At 36.0% G+C, this 22,624-nt stretch overlaps 3 protein-coding genes across 3 annotated transcripts; 1 reads left to right on the top strand and 2 right to left on the bottom strand.

Annotated features, from left to right (window-relative positions):
• The first annotated feature begins 8,340 nt into the window (after nucleotides 1-8,340).
• On the top strand, nucleotides 8,341-11,280 carry LOC104709425 (PHD finger protein ALFIN-LIKE 4). The gene is made up of 5 exons (XM_087460720.1): nucleotides 8,341-8,809; nucleotides 8,930-8,962; nucleotides 10,090-10,318; nucleotides 10,503-10,635; nucleotides 10,739-11,280. The coding sequence occupies exons 1-5, from the start codon at nucleotides 8,710-8,712 to the stop codon at nucleotides 11,009-11,011; spliced, it is 768 nt and encodes a 255-aa protein (XP_087316846.1). The 5' UTR covers nucleotides 8,341-8,709; the 3' UTR covers nucleotides 11,012-11,280.
• Nucleotides 11,208-12,377, bottom strand: LOC104706943 (uncharacterized). Its single transcript, XM_010423190.3, has one exon. The coding sequence runs from the start codon at nucleotides 12,375-12,377 to the stop codon at nucleotides 11,352-11,354; it is 1,026 nt and encodes a 341-aa protein (XP_010421492.2). The 3' UTR covers nucleotides 11,208-11,351.
• A 1,461-nt stretch (nucleotides 12,378-13,838) lies between these two features.
• Nucleotides 13,839-17,223, bottom strand: LOC104706942 (25S rRNA (cytosine-C(5))-methyltransferase NSUN5). Its single transcript, XM_010423189.3, is given in 14 exon segments — nucleotides 13,839-14,234; nucleotides 14,316-14,361; nucleotides 14,363-14,478; nucleotides 14,663-14,740; nucleotides 14,816-14,903; nucleotides 15,152-15,213; nucleotides 15,386-15,530; nucleotides 15,669-15,722; nucleotides 15,799-15,897; nucleotides 16,176-16,261; nucleotides 16,346-16,481; nucleotides 16,570-16,620; nucleotides 16,711-16,769; nucleotides 16,853-17,223. Coding segments are annotated over 14 exon segments (1,551 nt in total). The 5' UTR covers nucleotides 17,133-17,223; the 3' UTR covers nucleotides 13,839-13,983.
• Nucleotides 17,224-22,624: the final 5,401 nt, after the last annotated feature.

Below are 22,624 nucleotides of genomic sequence, written 5' to 3'. Positions count from 1 at the left end.
GAAATACCCTAGAATAGCACTAATCTAAGTTTTTCTTCCAAAGTTAGCACACAATCTCAAATATTCCAAAATTAACATTATTTTTTTAATTTTAAATAATAAAATTAATTATAATACTTGCAATTTTGATGGCTTCACTGAAGCTTTTGGAGATGCTTGCGGCAAAGCTCCGGTAATGCTTCTTCTTCTTTGTGTATCAATTCCAATCTCAGATAAGGAGAACAAAGAAGAAGAACGAAGATCGGGAGAAGAACCCACGCCGTTACGGTCCTCGTTTCATCCGTCCTCAGCCAAAACCTTATTGAGGTACCCTTACTGTTAAATTATTCTAGCTATGATTTTACAATTGGCTTGACACTGAATCGAACATTTATGGTTTGTGAATCATGTTGGTTTAGGAATTTTTTGAATCAATGGCACAATTTGTTGATGGGTTAAAGTTATCGGGAGGATCCAACAATTTAATTCCATATACACACATTCACACTCTCACAAAGCTAGAGAGAGAGAAGCTAAAAAAACACACAACTTTTGTCTCTTCTCATCATCCTCACTCAGATCACTTTGTCTTCTGATTTATGGTTCTTCATAAACAGGAAGAAAGAAAGAGTTTTTTTCCTTATACCAAACTGAAACGTCCCGACCCGTTTTTTTTTTTAATAAATAATAAATATAAATATAATATAAACTACAGCTAGTGGTCCCATACCCACTAGCCACATATCCACAACCACAAACAACAACGGAAATAGCAATATCAATAAATATCCAATAGTAATATAACCAATAATTATCCATAACAACAATCCAATAATCAAACATCAGGAAACATGAAACCGGCAACCTAACAATGTTCTTAAAAACCCAACTCTAGCAACCTAGCAATGCCAGACAACATACAATCGAGTCCCTAGAACATCCTCCTCTTCATCGCCTTGATTCCACGATCACATTTTGCCTTTACCTGCACCACAAACACATATTGAGATGCATGAGTATTTGATAAACACTCAGTGAGACAATCCTCCCATGGGCTATACACACAAGCAACAGTGATTCCAATGTTCCAAACAAACAACAAACAAAACATACAAACCAGGAAATCAAACATCGTCTCGCTGGAAGGGAGGTGTCGACCGACACCAGCCAAGCGTCGACCGACACTGGCCTTGGTGTCGACCGACACTACCCCACAGTGTCGATCGATGCCCAATTTGCTGGTGTCGACCGACACCAAGTGGTGTCGATCGACACTCCCTCTGCAACCACGATCCGCTCGAAGCCGAGAGTCGAATCTCGCTTCCCAACCTCTTTCAAATCGTCCAATACTCAAAACCCAAGCCAAATACGTCCTTAGGAACCTGTAACAACCAATTCCCAGCAAGAAAACACACAAAAACACACAAGCAAGAACAAGGAAATCAAAGGCTTAGATTAGCCATGGTCATGCACTCACCTCTTTGCAGGAAGATTTGGACCAACAGCAACGAATCCTACACTCCCAGCAACCTTCTAACACGTTCCTGGCCCTGGATCTTCACAACCACAGCAAGATCTCACCAAAAACACCTTGAAATCCCACAAACTCTCTCAAGAACCTTTAGGAACTGTTTTCTCCTCTTTCTCTCACTCTCAAACGGTGTAAGACCACAAAAACACGACCCTAGGTCGTTTTCCCCCTTTTAAACCTTTGTTCAATGGTTTTCCTTAAACCAAATCGGACCAAAACGATCAAACACTCAATCTGGTCGAACCAGAAATTAGTGGTGTCGACCGACACCCCCCTTGGTGTCGATCGACACCCTCCCCCAAAACGCACAGTTTTGGTTCGCGGGCGTTACAATTGTACACTATTTTGATTTGAGAAGAGAGAAGTAGAGACGCCATGAACATCTTCAAGAAGAAAACCACTCCCAAAGGTAAACAAAAAGTTGATAATTTTGTTACCATTGTTAGTTCTCTGTGTGTTTTATCTTCTTCATCTATGAAACTGCGATTAATGATATAAATCTTGTTGGTGGAACAAACTCAATCTGGATAAAAATGGGAGCTTTAAGTGTTTGTTGTGTTCAAAATTGGATCTTGCTGTGTGGGTTTTTGTTATCCATAAAAAAGTAGATAGATTTCTTTATTGCTACTTAGTAAAAAGATTGGACTGGGTGAAGAATGTTTTACTTTACCAGTTGTGGTTGAGATTCACCAATGATGCAATGCATATATATAAACAGTTACATTGTACTAGGAAAATTGATTGAATTAAGCTTTGTCCAAAATTCATGAATCATTGTTGAAAAATTAGGAAGGGATCCGTAAACATTCAGAAGACCTTCCTACACGGTACAAGAGGCTTTGACGATGGTTCTTGACGGAAACAACGGTGGTGTGGTCTGGTTAGGCGGCGGTGGTGGAGGAGAAAGGAAGAGAACGAGGAAGGTGGTTCGTGGGGAAGGAATCAAGAAGATGGTTCTCAGTTTAAACCTATGACTGAAGGTGATTGGGCTAACTTTGGGAGGCGGACTATGTCCAAGGAGAAGAATGCAAACCAAACATACCTTTTTTTTTGGATTTCTGAATATTTAGGAAAACCTTTCTAAAATTGAAGAACATCTTCCTAAATATGATGAAACACCTCCTAAACATTATGAAATTCTTCATAAATATAAAGAAATGAGTTTTTGAATCTTTTCTTTATGTTTTGTCTTATGTATCAGCTTGGTTCTCTTGTTGTAGATATTGATTGGAATAAGAAGCTTCATATAATCTTTAAACCATTATGTTTATGAAAACCATCCTGAATTTCAAGGTGTTGATCCTCAATAGTATTGAACCGCCTAAATTTGTATAAATGTGTTTCTAACTCTATATTTTTGTGTCTTTTGCTTCAATGTGTCAAATATTAGTAGATAACTCTATAAGCCAGGGGTAATGTTATCATTTTTGTGATATTAGCAAATCCAAATTATTTTTATGAAAGTCAACCTGAAGTTCAAAAAGTTCTTCCTGAATTTTGTAAAATCCTTCCTAAATTTGATAAAATTCTTCCTTAATTTCATATATTCCTTCCTGAAGCTCAGTCACATTAAAACAAAGTGCAATCATAAACATATGACACTGTTATTTGGGCAAGGTTCAAATTCTATGGCAAACATGCTTTAGATTTATCATTAGATAGCATCTAAATCTAACAGCACAAAGATAGAAGCTTGATGGTGCATGCTAGGCTTAACACAGCTCCAAAACCATATCAATAAGCAACAAGAACAATTCCACATAATTTCAGTTAATCATGAAATTAATCTTCATTACGCTCAAATTACAGAAAAAACTAATTTGTTTTCATAGAGGCCAACTATCGAACACTGATAGGATCGAGTTTACTCTTTTAGTTATCTCCTTAGTAATAGGAGAAGTAGTGTCTCCACTTCCCACTTTCTTATTTCCTTGTTTGTAGGATCGTGAGCGATCAATGCTATTTGTATTTAAGACATGTACTTCAACAGAGAAGTTATGAAGAGAAAATTGCAATAACTTGTTCTAATGTCTTTGAGAACCAAAGTGTTCTTGTCCTTTGTTCTTGATAACATTGATTGTCCTAAATTGGGACCTATCATTTGGTATCAGAGCACTTACTCTTGCTTTGAAGAGTGACTAAAATTAGCATCACTGCAAACATTTGGTATCAAAGCACTTCTATCCATCTTGTTGACGGCATTCTTCGAGAACCAACGTTCAACAAAACACCTTCAACTTTCTATTTCATACAAAAATATGGGAAGCAACATGGAGCTAACTGCTGATTTTGGGGCCAGTCTCGGAGAAGTACAAGATGTGCTCTTTCGTGAACTGCTTAATGTATTTGAGAAGATGAAGATCAATATGATGAATGAGATCAAGAAGGCGAGACAAGAAATGATGGATGAATTCAAGAGTCTTCAAGAGAGCATGAGTCGTCCGGTGGGAAAAACCAGAAGTCTCAAAGCTATTTGTGAAAGAGCCAGCAACAAGACGAGAAAGCCGACATGGTCACGTCGCAGGTTCTGTCACCACTCAAACTGTCAGCGGTTTCACCACCAAAGTACCGACGAGTTCAAACAGTTCTGATCAAACGACACGGACGTCATACTCCTCGGGACAGAAAACGAGGAAAGCACAACCGATGTAATTCATCTAAACACAAATCCAGAGTTGGTTGTGCACAATCTCAGAAACAGCGTCCACTTCCTCCATCTCCTTCCTTATGGTTGAGATTCCAAATCACAACTCATGTGCTATCTAGTGTTATCGAGAAAGTTTGTTCCTTAGTGTTTAGAATTGGCATCAATGGGAACCGACCGTTCGATCGTGGAAGAGGCTATATTCAAGAAGATGCACGAACATTTGTTAAGAACCTTGAGGACAAGGTTCTCTTCGAAGGTGGGTGTAATGATAGGATCGAGTTTACTCTTTTAGTTATCTCCTTAGTAATAGGAGAAGTAGTGTCTCCACTTCCCACTTTCTTATTTCCTTGTTTGTAGGATCGTGAGCGATCAATGCTATTTGTATTTAAAGACATGTACTTCAACAGAGAAGTTATGAAGAGAAAATTGCAATAACTTGTTCTAAAGTCTTTGAGAACCAAAGTGTTCTTGTCCTTTGTTCTTGATAACATTGATTGTCCTAAATTGGGACCTATCAAACACCTTACGGGCACTAATAAACACTAACAAGTAGCACAAAAAAAAATGAAGCTTGACCTTATAAGGACACGAAACTGGAGACTTCTATAACCGTCTTAACACAAAGATAGAACCTGGGCTCTGAAATTTTGGCAGCCACTTCAACACCGCAGCTTCAATCATCACATTACCAACAAAATTACCCAAACCATCAGTCACATTAGTCGCATACTTATCCCAAATATGCTTTTCTTCACCAAAGACTCTTTGATAATCTCCTTCGTGACTTTCCTCCTAATCTCAAGTGCCTTAACTATCATCTCACTCTCAATCTCTCCGTCGTCATCACCATCAGAACCGAGAAAATTACAAAGGGAAGGAAGAGAGGACGCAACATCAGCATCAGAAGTAAGTCGAGTGTAGATTGAACCACTGAACTATGGAATTCTTCAGGTTACAAGAGAGATCTCGGGTAGCTTCGATCGATCATCACCATCAACATCACCATCAACTATGGAATGTTGATTTTCAGATCCCGATTTTCAGATCCCGACGAGAAAAATAGAGAAAAGAATCGATAAATCGAGAAAGGGTTAGGCAAACACGACAACGAGAACACGATGACAACGACAGATCGGCGATGAGAATCGATTGACAAGAGATCTGGGATGCTCCAAGGTTTTGTGGGAGTAAGGATTCAATTGGCTCGTGGAAACGTTCCTTCGTCGCGCTTCGAGCTTATCTATAGAGATAAAGATGAGATTTTAATTATAATTGTATTGTTTTTAGTATTACATTAGAATTTTTGTGCAACATACGCTAATTATGAAATGAAAGAAAAACTTAAAATGGTGTTATTTTTGTCAATTGCCCATTATTATTCCAACTATAATATTTTAATATAATAGTTTTCATTTGTTAAACTAAACAACTATATACTAATTAATTAATTTCTAATTAATATAGATGAAAATTTAAAAAATGGAAAACTAAATATTATATGAAGGATTTTTTTTATTTAGAGTTTCTCATGTGTCAAGATAATTTATTACCTAACTGATCTCACAAACTAATTTAACTAGCCATTTGTCAGATTTTAAGAGACCCATCTTTATGCAATCCTAGACTTTTTTTAAATTAGTAAAACCATGTATGTATGTTTCACGTCCATTGAATATTAAGAGATTTTGTATTTTCCTTTATATAAAAAATCTTGCCTCTTGAAATCTCAATACAATAGGTGAACCTTTTTGACATATTAATTCTTGAAATCTTATTAGCTTAACCAATGAAACTAGACTGATATGTCACATAATACTATATTTAAAAAAAATCAAAATTAAAATCAGAAAAAATAAAACAGATTAAGTAAACAAAATCTGTATATATATATATATATAATCACTCTTTCATAAACCCAAATCAACATATAATTACATTTAATTTTAAAATCTAAAATCCTAATCACTAGTTTATAAAACTAATTCGAGATATAATTATGTTTTAGTTGTAAATTTAAACCCTAACCACTTCTTTATAAACCCACAATATATAATTTTGTTTTAATCATAAAATCCAAACTCTAATAGTCTAATTCTCCTTAATAAACTCAAATCAACATAAATAACTGTAAAATCTAAACCCTAATGCTTATTTATAAATTTAAACCAGTATATAACTTTGTTTAATTGTATAATATAAACTCAACCCCATATTAAACTTTCTTTAATTAAAAGTATACAAAGTTGTTTTCTTAATTTGTTTTATTCTTTTTTCTGATTTTTAATATTGATTTATTTTTAAATATAGTATTGCGTGGCATATTACTCTATTTTCGCTTGGTCAAGTTTATAGTAGGTGAATAAGAAATGATGAACCTAAGAATTGTTTTTATTATAATGATGGAAAATTTCATTTATTCATACTATTTAAAGCTGGTTTGTGAAGATCTTATTAATGGAAAGAAGAGTACTTATAACTTTTATTAAAGAAGACCACGAAAAAATAACTGTAGAAACCAGATTAACGAGAATTTGCTGCAAAAAAATAGAGGATAATGTTATAAAATTTCCAATGATCTCATTAATCAAGAACACAATATATATATTAAAAGACTCGGAATGAAACAAAATAAAAGTAACGGTCAAACTTACAGCTTAAAAGCCATATTGTTGCAAAATTTGGCGCGAAAGAACAAAGTAGATTTAAACATTTTTCATTAGTCAAAGTAAAAAACAAAAAAAAACGGTGAATGAGAAAAGAAAAGAAATCTTTCAGAGAAACAGAAAAATTTTCCCTTCACGCTTAGTCGGTGTTTCTTTTCCGGTAACTTTTGTCCCGTTTAAAGCGGGCTTCTTGTCTGGCTGCACCGGCTCTCTTAGCAGTGTAGGTTGGCTTTGCTTCCGGCGTAGATGGCTTCGTTAGCATCTTTGGCTGGCTTTGCTTCTGGCGTAGATGGCTTCGTTAGCATCTTCTGCCGGCTATGTTTCTGACATCGGTGATTTCATCAACACCGGTGGTCGGCTCTTGACTCCGGCATCAAGCGGCTTCTTTAGCGTTGATGGCTGGCTTATCTCTAGTGGTGAGACTCCGCTACTTTTGGCTCTGGTTTAATGATGGAAGCTTTGATCCAATCTGGATTTGTTCGAAGAAAGTTATCTTGTTTAGAATCTGGAGTTCAAAGCTTTAGCCTAGTTTTTTTGGATTCGAAACAGTTTGAAGAAAAGCTTGTTTTCGGTGATTCCTTGAAGATTGAAAAGCTACTAACTGAAGATGAAGAAGATTTTCAGATTTGCATTAAGTGGAGTCTTATTCTCATCAAGCTAAACAGGAATCTTGCCTTTCTTATTTTGGGCAAAGATTGAGATCGGTCGAGCAGTCAGTTTTCCGGCGATTTTGGCTGAACTAGAAGCTTGCCGGCGACACAACAACTGTCGGTGATCGGAGATTTCCACCCCTTTGTCTTTCCACGTGTCTTCATCCATGTTCTCCAAAAGCCACGTGTTATGTGTTGTATTCGAGCTTTCGATACTCAAGGGTTTCCTTATTGGGCTTTTGCTTAGTTTTCTTGGGCTAATCTCTTGTTTGTAAAATATTGCCTTGTTACTTTGGCTTTTGTATGATGAATAAAACACAGTTGCGACAAAAAAAAAAGAAACGGTCAAACTTATTGCCCATCTACCATATTATCGATTTTTTATGCTTCTAATGTTTTGGGACATGCCGACAATTATATACCTGCTAATCCGATGTCCAAAATTGGCGCGTATGAATATAATATATGTTTATAACTTTTCACAATATCTTATTAATAATTTTGTTTGAAAAAACCTGCGAAACAAAAGGTAAAAAAAATGGTCGGAACTAAATTAACGAAAATCTGCAGCGAAAAAAACAAAGTATCTAATAAAACTTTCTCAAAACTTCTCTGTAATCGGAAAACACAAGCAAAGTATTTGTAATTTGTTTTCGAAAAAAAACCCGCAAAACAAAAAGTAAAAAAACTACGATCGGAACTAAATTCACGAAAATCTGCAGCAAAAAAAGCAGAGTATCTAATTAAACTTTCTCAAATCTCTCTATAATCGGAAAACAAATTAAATCACAACAATTACAAATAAATGATCATTAACACAAAAACACTCCTAAACTACTAAAGAAACATCTAATACTCAAAACAAGCTTTATCCAACTAAAAACATTTTTAACTCACACAACATAAACCAGGAGATACCGGAGTCACCCTACCGGCGGACAAGTAGTAAGGACGACTTAAAAACCAAATCAAAAGGAAACACACGTCAGTATCTAATAGGATGGAAGATTACTCTTATCGTGGTCTCTTCCTCATCTGATTCCCATATCCGGACTCCTACTCATCTTATTAAATCGGGTTAATTGTTTTCGGGTCCGCCCTTTTTATTTTTTCTCACATCTTTCCTTCTTCTCCTCTCCTCTCTCAGCGCCGGTCAAATACTTGTCTCTCTCTCTTTCTCTTTCTCTCACTCTTTGTCTTGTCTCCCTCTCTGGAAGCTGTGTGTGTGTTCTGTAAGAGATGGACACAGGTGGTGCCGCGTATAACCCACGCACTGTTGAGGAGGTGTTTAGGGATTTTAAGGGTCGTAGAGCTGGCATGATTAAGGCTTTAACCACTGGTAAAAATTAAACAAATTTCTCTAAAATTAAGTTAAAACTTTTATCTCTCCCATTTTCTCACCGGAAAAAAAAAACTCACTTTTTTTTTTTGGGATTTTGATTTGCCTTTTTTTGTGCAGATGTTCAGGAGTTTTACCGACTTTGTGATCCTGGTGAGTGTTGTTGTTTTGTTCTTTCCCCTTTGAGATTCGTTTTGTGGGTTTTACTTTTTGCCGATGAAAGTTTGGTTTTTTTTTTTTTTTTTTTTGGAATTTGCTTCGTTGTGTTCTGTTTTGTCAATCTGAATGTTGTCTTTAGGTTTCATAAGTCTCTCTACTCTGTTTCAATTTTATTTGAATTGCGCTTTAGAGTCTAAAGTTTTGATTTTTATTTGACTTGGTTTGATTTTTTTGAGTTTTGAATATTATAAAATTGTTTTGCGATCGCTGTGTGTGTGTGTGTATGTGACAATCCATCGCCGGCGAAAGTCTGGTTTTTTTTTTTTTTTTTTTGGAATTTGCTTCGTTGTGGTTTGTTTCAACCTGAGTGTTGTTGTTTTAGTGAAGCATTAGGGTTCGTTGTTTCGCTTCTCTGTTTGTGATATAAAAAAAATCATACCTTTAGTCAGATTTTTTTTTTTTTTGTGTCAGCTTGAGCAGAGTCAAAGTGTTGATTTTTGTTTGACTTTGTTTCAATTAGGATATTAAAAAAAAATTTGTTCCTTCTGTATGATCTGTTTCTGTGAAAAATCATGATTTAGGAATTAGGATTACCTCAAAAAAATTTCCTAAATTGTTAACACATGGGAGGGAGAACAGATTTGGGGCGTTGTGGTTTGTTGAAGCTGCTCTTTTGATTCGTTTTTCTGAGGTTTTGTTCTTGGTTCCTTGTTCTTGTATCTCCTTAGATATTGTCATTGATTTGCTATTGTAATCAATGACTCGAAGTCAACAACAAGGAAACAATTTTGTTTATGTTCCTCACAGTTCAGAGTCACTCCTGTTGTAATTACTTCCTTGCCTACCTGTATTCATGAATATAGTTGTTAGCTAGTCAGATAATCTTTGTGTGTTTTTGCTTTATGTCATTTAGCTTAGTGTTTTTGGTGCTCTTTCCATTATGAGATTTTTATGTTTTGAAATGTGACAACTTGGTTATCTTAATAGGAACTGTTTGGTCTGTTTTGTCATAATTGATTGTTTGTTCGTTCAAATTTGTGAACACGAAATCAGTTTTGATACTCTTGGTTTTTGCGTGTATATGTATTCTGATTGTCCTCATTTTTCTTTTGTGATTACAGAAAAGGAGAACCTTTGCCTTTATGGGCATCCCAATGAGCACTGGGAGGTGAATTTGCCAGCTGAAGAGGTTCCTCCTGAGCTCCCAGAGCCTGTCTTGGGTATCAACTTTGCCAGAGACGGGATGGCGGAAAAGGATTGGCTGTCCCTTGTTGCTGTCCACAGTGATGCCTGGCTTCTTGCTGTTGCTTTCTTTTTTGGAGCCAGGTTTGGATTTGACAAGCCTGATAGGTATGTATCTACTTGTCACACTACACAATTCATATGACTTTTACTCCTTTTGGAGTCTTTATCTTCTAGCATCTATGTTTCTTGGTGGTATATAGATTCAAACCTCTCACGGTTTGATCTTAAGGACCTAGGTTCAAGGTTTATGTTGCTCTCTGTGATTGATGTTCTTTCACATTCGTTGCAGGAAGAGGCTTTTCAATATGGTGAATGACCTCCCAACAATTTTCGAGGTTGTGTCTGGTACTGATAAGAGACAGGGAAGGGACAAGTCCTCTGTTTCCAACAACAGCAGCAACAGATCCAAATCAAACTCCAAGGTAAAAAAAGTTTGTTTTTCACTGTGGTTCTTCTCTACAGTTTTTATTGTCCATCTAGCTTAATACTTGTTCTAACTCTGGTTTCTATGTCTCAAAATTACAGCGTGGATCTGACTCCCGCGCCAAGTTCTCGAAGGCTGTGCCCAAAGATGACGAGGAAGAAGAGGAAGGTGTGGAAGAAGAGGATGAGGATGAGCAAGGGGAAACACAGTGTGGGGCATGTGGTGAGAGCTATGCAGCTGATGAGTTCTGGATCTGCTGTGACCTCTGTGAGATGTGGTTTCATGGAAAGTGTGTGAAGATAACCCCAGCCAGGGCTGAGCACATCAAGCAGTACAAGTGCCCATCTTGCAGCAACAAGAGGGCTCGTGCCTAAAATTCATTTTTTGTGGCCGCTTCTGTGTATCTCTGCTTTGCATATGATGATGAACAGCTTAACTGTTTGGTTAGATCAGATATTGTCATGTGATTTGGTAATCTTAGGCTCGTTCGCCGGCTTAGGAAAGACATCTTTAGTTTTCTTTGTTACATTTGGCGATTGAGGAATAACTCTTTTGTTTAGGGGTTTGATCTTTTGGTCTGTTATATGTTTGTTTATTAACAATTCTTGAACCCAATCAAAGTATTTTGGTTAGGTGTTTGTCATTTCGTTTTTTTTTTCATCTTCAAATGAAGAAACTGTGACTATGAATGATTTATCATAAATCAATCATAAATCATAACTGCTTCTTTGTTGCCAGGCGCTTCAAGAACTCGTAGGTTGTGATCATTGTTGTTGCGGACATAGACATTGAGACCCACCTTGGTCCTAACCCTCGGTAACAAGCCCCAAGTCCTCCTTCCCTCATCAAGCTCTTTACTGACTGCATCACTGTCATTGCTCGTCTCCTTCCATTCTCTTCTGCATCTAAGACCTGCAACCGTGTCTTGATTGTATCTACCGGCATAGTTACTAAGGCAGAGCAACCACTTGCTGTGGCTGCACTCAATGCTTGAACCACCATTGAGCCACCAGCATCTTCCTTGTGGGTGTATGAGCGCTTTACTGGAGACCAAATTGATTTATGAGCCAATGAATAGGACGCCCACCATACGGCGTTTGAAGGCGCGTAAGTCAAGATCGAGATACCAAATCCTCTGTAGAACCCTCTTGGCCCATCTGTGTAAAGAATCTTTCTAAAAGCATCGAACCCATTTGTGTATCTGCAAGAGTTCATCACTCCAGGAAGATGCTTATTCAAGGACAGATCACCTTGAACCATAAGCCGTTGACTCACGACATCAATCGGAGTCCAGACAACCTGAGCAGCTACAGCCGAGGTCAAACCGGCCGCACCATTGGAAACAGCCAAAGCCGTAGTATCCGACAATCCTAACCTAACAGTTGCTTGACCTACACTACTCTTGGTAATCTCTAGAGCTGTCATATAGAGAGCACGAGCCGGGATGGTTCCAAGCAAAGATGTTCCAAACCCCTTGTAAAATCCTCTTAGACCCTCAAACCTAGCAATGGCCAGAGAAATGTTGGCGCAGGAGACACGGGTCGGTGAGACTTGCTGCCTTGTTTTGAGGACTACGATAGGGTAAAGAGCAGTGGATACACCAGAGAAGAGAGCAGCACCGAGGAAGAAAAACCTCGATTTATCAAGCATTTGCCAATCTATATCCGTAGGCATATGTACCTGAGATGAAGATGAAGTCGTCGATCTTCTCTTCTCTCCCATCAAAGCACCAAAACTCATATTTTCAGCTAATCTTTTCCTTAAAACCAAATCAAGATTCCAAACTTGAACTTCTCACCAAACTAAGAAAGAGATGAACTAAGTTGATCAAGAAAGAGAGAAGGGTTCTTGTGAGTTACCCTTCAATCACTAATGTAATGAAATATCTTGTGTAGAAGAGAGAGATAGAGAGAGAGAGTTGAATATAAACAAGTAGCTGTCTGTGAGATTTGAGCATACAAGAAGAAGATCTCTGTGGGTTTTATTAAGCTTCAAAATCTGTGAACTCGAGAAGAGAATATATTAAAAAAGATTATAGTGAAAACAGAGAGAGGCCAAAACGATGGGTCGTGTGGATAACATAAAGTAGCGGCCTTTAACAGGACTCAAGAGGTGTGAAAGAGAGAGAGGCAGAGGAGTGAGGAGGAGGAGGAGAAGGAATGGGACTGTACACGTGGCGGACGGTGGTTGGTTTATGTTAGGGAAACTCGCAGTTTTTAAGGTTACATGAGCCTGAGAGATGGAATGGCTTCTGTCGGATTTGCCCACTTGTTTTAATCTTTCTGTGGGTTACATTTGTTTTTTTTTTGTTTTTTTTTTTCTGTGGGTTTCTCTCATTTTAATTTTCGAGAAATAATGTATTTATCAATGTGTTATAAAAAATAAAAAAATGTATTTATCAATAACTTTTTAGCTACATTTTAGAGAAAATTGGATGTGTATAATAACTATATATTCATGGATATTAGAAACTAGTTGACTACTCGATCAATTGTTTAAAGGAATCTTGTTTGTTCTTTTGAGTTTGGTGGACAAAAATTTTAATAACTCTTTTTTTATTAAAGGTCCAAGAAATAGTCTAGATTGCAAGCAAATTTAGTGGTTTTAGCTTTTAAATGATAAGTAAAGTGGATAATGTTTTGAAATAGGATTAGTCTAAATCTATGATCTAAGCTCTAGACTAGTACTTAATAGTTTTTTTTTACTTTACAATTATTTATTAAATCAACAATCCCTATGACCCAATGCTATTTTTATATATTATTCTTATTGTTAGATCGTTCGAAACTGTGTGTTCACTACGGTGAGTATTGGTGAGAAATATGTGAAAAACCAACTGATCCAAACAAGTGGTTCTACTCATGTGACAAATGTGGTTCGACCCATCATATCGACCGTGTACTCGGTAATCCACCTTACATGAAGCCAGGACATAGTTTTAATTTATCTAGCGGTGAGTTCCAAGTGGTATCTAACAAACCATATATCTCGACCGTTTTGCCCCAAGTGTTCTTTCCGGTGCAAAGATGCTCTAGTCTTTGTCGATTCTCTCGTGATGAGTATGCAACGTATGAAACTGTAATCTTAATAATAATGTTGTGGTTTTAGTCACAATGACTTTTGCTTTTCATATTGTGTCTTAGTTCACAACATTTAATGATTTAAGGTGAAAAAAAGATTTCTGATTAGTACACTTGTGTATTGTAACGTGAAAAAAAGAAAGGTTAAGATTTCTGATTATACCCTTGCAGATGTTCCTTTCATGCCCTAGCAAAATTTTGATGACAACATGAAGATCAAAGGCCGAAACAAAATTCAACAACAACAATTACGTAATAATAGTAACCTAGTCTTCCAAGCTAGTACTTAATGCGAGTCTACTCCTGCGCCTGTGCAACATATTACTCCAAGCTCTGAACATTTTGGGACCAAGATAAGGATGTAACTGCATGGTTCTTTCATTGCGTCTCTGTCCACACTCTCTTCTTTCGGGAAGTTCAAACGATTTTTGGTTATCGAGTTTGTTTGTCTTGACAAATAAAGCGATGAAGAACCCTTCTTTGTCCTCAACCGGATCCATCCTGAGTAAATGTTCCGCTGCAAGCCAAAGCCAACATGATCAATGTGTTAGAAACAGAGTCAATCAGGTGAAACCAGATGGTAAGAGAAACTACTTACATCCTGAAAATACAGGGAGACCACGACGCTGCCACTGAGGAAACGGGGGTAGCGAGTTTGAAGCCCAAAGATGAAGCCAGAGATAAAACAGATGAGACCACATCTTCGTTTTCTATTTGGTGGATGGAGCATGTGCTGTATACTACTCTCTCAACCTGTGGAACTACAGTGTACGCATAGGTTGAGTACTAATTGAACATACAATTCTTTAGTTCTCATTAATTTATATAGTACAGTAAGCTTCTATTAGTGTCCATATGGTTTATGCATTCATGGAGGGAATTTCGAAAGCCAAGTAAAACCCTCGTTTTGCTTTAAGCCAACACGAGACAAGTATGTAAACTCACAGGAGAGTGCATGGGCAAGAGCCTTCTTCTGGAAACCAGCGAGCTTGTGCAGTCTCATGGTGTCATAGTTCATGTTATCTACATGGAAATGTGTCTCAAAGGTTCAGTCGCTACGTAACATAACACATACACACAGAGAAGATCAATTAATACCTGATGCATGAGAAGGAAGGAGATGGTCCAAACGATCTGTAATGGTGCCAGAGCCAGAGCAGGAAGGATCCAACAATATAGCTCGAACCTGCAATAGTCAGCCACATGCAAGCATGAGGAACAACAACTTAAATGACTACACCTGCTTTTGTGCAAAGAGTGACTCTTCAGGGTAGATTATCACAACAAAAGAAAATTAACAAACTGGACTTGGACATATAATTGCAGCTATCTCAAGGATTTTTATAAAGAAATTACCCAAAACATTGGTGTGCAAACTTTTCAAATAACAAAATGAAAAATTGACAGCCACATCAGAGTCCAAGTAATGCATACCTTTGCAAAAGATGAATCTTTTGGATTTAGGCCCAAAAAGTCACCATGACAAACTTCGATATCTACAACTCAGGGTTAAGAAAAGCAGTAGTGGACAGACATGATCTGAAAGCATTTATCCAATACCCTCCAATTTCATGTGATACAACGCACTTGGGGACTAAACTATCAAACAGAAGCAGAGAAGCTAAAACCTAATAGGGTTATATGTGAAAGAATGGCAGAGAAGGATACTGGAAGCACCAGATAGCTTTATAGTTTGTTCCAAACGCTTTACTCGTTCTTCATTTAGCTCGCATGCTATGATTTTTCCTTGTCCTTCCATAAGAGCAGCAAGATGAATAGTTTTGTTTCCTGGAGCTGAACAGGCATCAAGAACCTTGACAAAAGAGGAAAAATAAAGCACCATAACTAGGCAGACAAGATAACTTTAATGGATTCCACAATCACCATGACAAGCACCAAATGCAACATTTTATTGCCAACTGGAAAAATGAATGTAAGAGCTGTGGCCTACCTCCCATCCTGCTTCTGGCTGCAGTGCTGCTGCTACCATCGAACTTGCTTTCCCCTATCGTTGAAAGGAAAAAATCTCAGTAAAATTATACACACATAAATAGAACTCACAAAGATCATTGACCATTTACCTGCAAAAATATACGCCCATTCGCAACCAATTGATGAGCATGCAAATCGCTGCCAGGGGGCAACACCAACAAGTCAGGAACTGTCTCATCCTTTTGCACCTGATTTCATAGTGAAAAGAAAAAAAAGGTGTTTAAATGAAATCTGGAAACTAAGAGAGATTGCGAAATCATAGAAAAGAACAGTTCACACTACACACATCCAAGATTTTAAGTTTACTAAAACAAAGATGGGAGAAAATTCCCATGGTCTTGAATTAGAGGTCCCTCCCACTATCACTGAGTCTAATACCTTTCTTACAATGTTAAAACTTAAAACTCACTCTGTGAGAACTAGCGTACCAGTATTCTTCAAGGTTAATTAAAAACTTAGAATATACCGTATAGTGTTTCTCCAACTCCTGCACTGCGGAGTCTACATCCATCTTAAGTGTATTTACACGAGCATAACGTGGTTTTATATGACCTGCATCCAATTTCAAATTCAAGATACAATAACATACTCAAAAGCGCCAAAAAAAACACATTTATAATGAGGGTATCAGAATACCATTAAGCTGAGAAACACCCAACAACTGCTCTACGCTTTTAACTTTCTTCCTCACTAAAAGCGTAGCTAAACCCGACAATAAAGCATCTTTACGCCGCATAAGAAACTTCTCAGCATCACCAATTGATGGAGTATCCTACAAATGAAAAAAAAAACTCCATTGAGCTATAACCAAAACATTAAATCATATTACACAAAATTGAGTTGAGAGCTAATACTATTACCTTGCCAAAAAGGATATCATAGCAAATAATGTATACCAATGGCTCTTGTCTCTACAAACAAAACAAAACTCAAGCATTTTAAGGTAAATGGAACAAAGCAATGTCTTTAGCAAATTAAGATGAACACATACAAACACATACCTTCCATTTGCTATTCAATACATTAGCAATTTCAAGAACATCTTTAATCACACTAAGATCTGCATACACAAACAAAACTACTTCACATCTCTCCTCAATCCCAAAAAAATCAAATTTGAAAACTATGAATTTTTAAACATACGCTTGAGAGTTTCGCAAACAAGAGCGAAAGTGGCGCGTTTGTTGCGAACGGAAGGGCTGAAGACGAGTGATTTGATGGAAGCAACGGCTCTGCGCTCGGCGTCACCGCGGAGAACTGACCGGAGTACATTAGCTGCTTCTCTTCTGGCGTAGAGAGCTGATCTCTCGCCGGCGGTGAACTGTTTCTTAGTAACAGGAGGCGGGGTCTTTGTTTTGTGACTCTCGGCGCCGGAAAATCGTTGTTTTGCCGGCGGCGTGTTTGGTTTGTGACGACGAGCCATGATAACTCTCACAAAGCTCTAAAACCCCTTTCTTCTTGTGCCCTTCTTTCGTCGTGGCGACTTTAAATGCACCGTTTCTAATAACCGGTTTATTAAACCGGACCCAAAACTAAATTCTTTATAGATTACTAGTACGCGCTATGCTGTGGGATAGATTTTTAAGTTCATTTTGTTTCACGTAAGTATGATTAGTTAAATTTTTAAATGTTTTAAAAATTTAGTATTTTGCATTTGCTCATTTTAGTAATTTTACTTATACTCATATTTTTAGATTGAAAAATTCATTCATATATTTCTATCTCCAAGATCCATTTTTAAAGATTTCAACACCTAGATGACAAAACAATTCCAACCAGATTCATTACTTGCATGAAATTTAAGTCTCTGATATAATAACGATATATTGTCTACATAATTTATCGATAAGTTATTTTCTAACAAAAATTTATATATATAGCAAGTTATACCAGAAAATAATCATTGGCTGTAAAATAGCACTCTATATATATCAAGTTAAACGGACTTTAAAAAATGTCCATAAGTTAGTTTGTGACAAACTTATATACCAAATTTTCAAATATAAACCTTGGCTAGGATGCAGCGAAGTTATTAAATTTATTTTTATTTTTTAAAGCTTTACTAATCCAAACAAAACCTTTTAAGTACCACAATCAAACACAAATAAATCATAAACAGATTTTCACCTTCATATAAAAATTTAAAATGATGAAATTGTATATACATGAAATCATTTTGACTCAACAATATTTTCTAAATGACAAAAAGAGAACAAAAATGTACCTTCTTAATGAAGTACTCAACGTTAGTGTTCCACTCAGGGAATCAGGTTTATGCTCCTCCGTTCTCCACCGCGTCAGTACTAATATTCACACTTTCATCTTCCTTCTCTTATGCATACGGAGATTTTGACTTAAAACAAACCCATTTTTTTCTTCCAAAACTATTCCTCTCAACTTACAAAAAATAACTACCGTGTAAAACCAAGAAGGCATCAATTGTGAGTTGTCTTTAGAAACCAAAAATCCATCTAAATTATGGTGAGTTGTCTATTCTGATTTCAATTTATAATATAGTGCAATTTACTTTGCTTTTTTTTTTTTGGAATAAATGTAAAATATATTAGGGGATAAACCATGTTTACATCTACGACATCCTTGTTTTTACTCTAATTTGACAAACTAATGAAAACAAAAATAAGTACAGAAGACCTAAGCAAGAAGAAAACAGAGTATAACTTCCTAAGGACGTGAGCAACTCCATGAACGATTATTCTGGTTTCCTGAGAGAAGAAATTCGATTTTGAACTGTTTGATCTTGCCATAAGGAGTTGTGAGTAGAAAGACGTACCAAAGAATGAATTGCAGTAAACTTGCAAAGGATGAATCAATAAGCATAGGAAGGACACTGAAATCTTAAAGAAATTATTTTGAAAAATTTTATGTGTGAGATTCTGCCATGTTTGTTCTACCAAAATATTGTAAAGTAAATAATCTAAAGAATCTATTTCAGTCATCAACTAATTATAATTTAGAAAAAAGCATTTTTAATTTGGCCAAAGAAAATAGTATTTAAACACAAAATCAATACTTAAGAGTATCAAACAACACATTAAGCAAAGCCAATATTGTTAAGCTTAATCCATTTAGAAGCACCAAACAGAACAGTGAATGGTGTACACGAGTGACACTTCTCTCTACCACATATTAAGCAAAGCCACTATTGTTAAGCCTAATCCATTTAGAAGCACTGAACAGAACAACGAATGGTATACAAGAGTGACACTTCTCTTTACCACTCGTTTACATCAAATTGACATTAGCATAAGAGATATGCAGTTATATATACGAATTAGAATATACATCATTAAGTTTACTTTGCTTACCTTCTCATCAACAAAAGAATGTATAAATACAATCGAAGAGCGAAGTTGGAACTGCAAAACACACAAACAAAAAGATTTAAAAAAAAAACACAAAAAGGTAGTCAAATCTCATCATTATGTTTTTATATAAGAAGAACTCACCTTACAAACCTTAAAGACGCAAAATAAATTTATATTTTATTATATGGAGGACAAGCATCAAATACTAACATAGTGATTAAACTTGCATGGATTACAACCATCAGATACAAATTATTAAGCAAAGACAACCCAACCACACTTGTTTTCTCTTAAAAAACCAGGATACACTCTGAATCGAAGCTCAATACGCTAGGAACTATTCCGCCGAAATCAACCTTACACTTAATATATAATCCCAAATTTTAAAGTCACAATACAAAACAGAGGATTTGTTCATGAAAAATATAAGTCACTGAAAGAGAATGAGAACCGGAAAACATATGATCGATCATTCGTTACCTTTTTCTATAGGGTTTTTAATTTTCTTGGAATTGTGAATATTGACATGTTGATAAAATTAGAGATATCTGTATAAATTGTTATAATTTTTTTGGTTACACATTTTAACTGATGTGTCAACTCCTCCTACAACTATTGTTTCTCTAAATTCTTAACTTATATTCTCTTCAACTCTCCTTCTTTCTCCGTAAGCACTTGTTCTATTACTCTCAGTTTGTGGTTAGACAACGAAGTTTAACCCTGATGTTACTCATCTTCTCCATCAAGCTCTCTATCTCCTCTCTTTTCATCTCTACTTCATTACATAGTCTCTCTACCGTCTTTTCCAGATTTACAATCGCAGATTCCCTCGATGCAACATCTTTAGCGCTCTCTTGCATTCTCTTCTCTGTCCCTCCGTACATCTTGTACTCTTCCAAAATCTCTCGGGCTTAGTTTTAGTCATCTATTAGCTTCTTGATTATTGCTTCTCGTTCTTGGAACAAACCGTTGATCAGTTTGTGCTCTTGGTTCATGCAGATAAATCTTCTCGACATCGGTGGTTGAAACGACATCTAAATTTCGTGCATCGCTTCACAACGGTGCTTCCACACAACCTATGATTAAATACTAATAACAAATTAGTATGTATATTTAAACAAAAAAGTTGGCACGAACCAAAAAGAAACGATAGGTAGTTATAATCGTATTGTGAATAAAACACTAAGTATTTATAAGAAACTAAGAGGCGTTCATGTTTTGGGGTTTTACATTATTTACAAGGGAGATCTACTCAGATGTACTCCAAATTAGTTAATATTATCAGAACCAACAAATCTTTTTTTTCTTACTAGGATATTTTGGATATTTTCAAAATACTCAGCGTGCTCTTGTTTTATGTTACAGGAAAAACGTAATTACAATAATGTCATTGCTACGTCAGACGCCATGTCAGAAATCGCTGACGTGTATTAAATAACTCAGCTGTAACGCTTTTACAGAGGTAATGACGGCTGAGTTATGATATGTTGGGGCTGATTTTTGGAAAAAACATTTGAGTAAGAGCGAACGGCTGACTTAGAGCATAAATCAGCCAAGCGTTACGACTGAGTTAATGAAATCTAGCTGAGTTATGCCATATCTCAGCCGTCCTTAAGGCTGAGTTTTCACCCGTTGGTTGAGTTGTCAAAATTTTGGCTGAGTTATCACTACGACACGGCTGAATTAACTTTTCCGGCTGGCTGGGTTATGAACAACGGCTGACTTATGAGATGTCGTTACAAATGATTTATGGTTAAACACTATAGCTCAGCCGTGATAAGCTGACTTATCAGACAACTTGGTCATTTTACGGCTGACTTAGTAGCAAACGATTAATTACTAGAATATCATTCAGTTACGGCTGACTTGTTAAACGATTATTAAACGATATGACTGAGTTACAAATTTTCAGTTGATTAAGCGGCTGAATTTAGCAGCCATTTTTTTGCTTTTTAACTACTGCAATAGTATTCATGTTGCGGCTGAGTTATAATCTTGTTTGATGGCTGATTTAATTAGACTGATTTACATATTCGTTTGGTGGCTGACTTGCCACTTCGGACGCATCATCCATGTCAGCATTCAATGTCATCATCTTCTCTGGAAATACGTAACGTCGTTCCTTCGACTCTTGTTCTTGAACTGGTTAAAAAGTGTTCTTCACATTGTTCTTCCCCTTGTTTTTCTCCTCATTCTTAACTTCTTAATTACACTCATTCTTATTAATTTTCTCATTCTTCTTCATTTTATTTCATGGATCCAGTTCTGCTAATTGTTATTTCCGGTAATTGGGTAAAGAAACACAAATATGTACTTAAGCAACACTCATGTTCGCGATGTAAACAAGTTGGGCACAATGTGAGAACTTGTCGGATGTAGTATTGTTGTAATACATTTGTTTTATTTTGTGTAATAACTCAACCTTCATATTAATCGACGAGACCTTTCGTTTTCTGCTTTCAGATTATTTATTGTGATAACTCAGCCACAAAGCATTATAACTCACCCGTCATATGAATCGACGAGACCTTTCGTTTTCCCGTAAATACTATAACTCAGCCGTCAAGTCGTATAAATGAGTCATTTGCTTTCAGATTATTTCTTGTGATAACTCAGCGACAAAGCATTATAACTCAGCCTTCATATGAATCGACAAGACCTTTTATTTTCCCGTAAATACTATAACTCAGCCGTCACATACCGGAACTCAAAAACGAGGATGGCTTAGACGTAAACGAAGACAGCGACGACGAAAAGAGAGAGAGCGAGAGATGACGGCGAGAGAGTAGAGAAAGACAGAGTATCGTCGGTGGAATTAGGGTTCGGCGACGAGCGAGAGAGAGTTTTTTTTTTCGGGTTGTGAACAATAAAAACCTTTCAGTTTCCCTCTCTTTTGATATAAAGAAGAAACTGTCGATTCTAAAACAAAAAAAAAACTATCTAGTGACGTGGATTATGGAAGATGATGTGTATTTTAATTTGCTGATGTATATTTTTTTATTATTTTTCTAATCAAAATCGGAAAAATAAACCCAAGGGATAAATTTTAATTACACCCAAAGCACTAAATATCTGAGCAATTTTTAAAAAATGTATAGATATAAGAAATAAACCAACTTTTGGATAACATCTGAATAATTCTTTCTTTTTACAATTTCCATCAACACATGAAAGAAGAAATTTATATTTTTGAAAGATACGACGGACCATTATCACAACCAATATTCGTAAAATTACCTTTATTTTTGCGTAAGAAAATATATGTTATCTTAATAATTTTTTTCTTCTAATTTCCTATGATTATATGTTAATATGGTTCTTAGGTTATATAAGTAAAATATATGTTATCTTAATAATATTCGTAAAATGGTATTTTTTTTTCTTTTGTACAATTTCGAAAATGTTAATTAATTAGATGTCTATTTATAATTTACTTATATAACCTAAAAACCATATTAACATATAATCATAGGAAATAATTAGGCATTCTAAAATTGGGAACATTTACAAAAATATTTATGGCTTTTCTTTTTATAATTACATATATTAAGGAAAAATTTTAATTAAGTAAATTTTAGTTTTACCAAAA

Source organism: Camelina sativa, chromosome 8, assembly GCF_030686135.1.
Source record: "Camelina sativa cultivar CO46 ecotype springtype chromosome 8, ASM3068613v1".
Taxonomy (NCBI): domain Eukaryota; kingdom Viridiplantae; phylum Streptophyta; class Magnoliopsida; order Brassicales; family Brassicaceae; genus Camelina; species Camelina sativa.
This window is presented reverse-complemented; position numbering and strand designations above follow the sequence as displayed.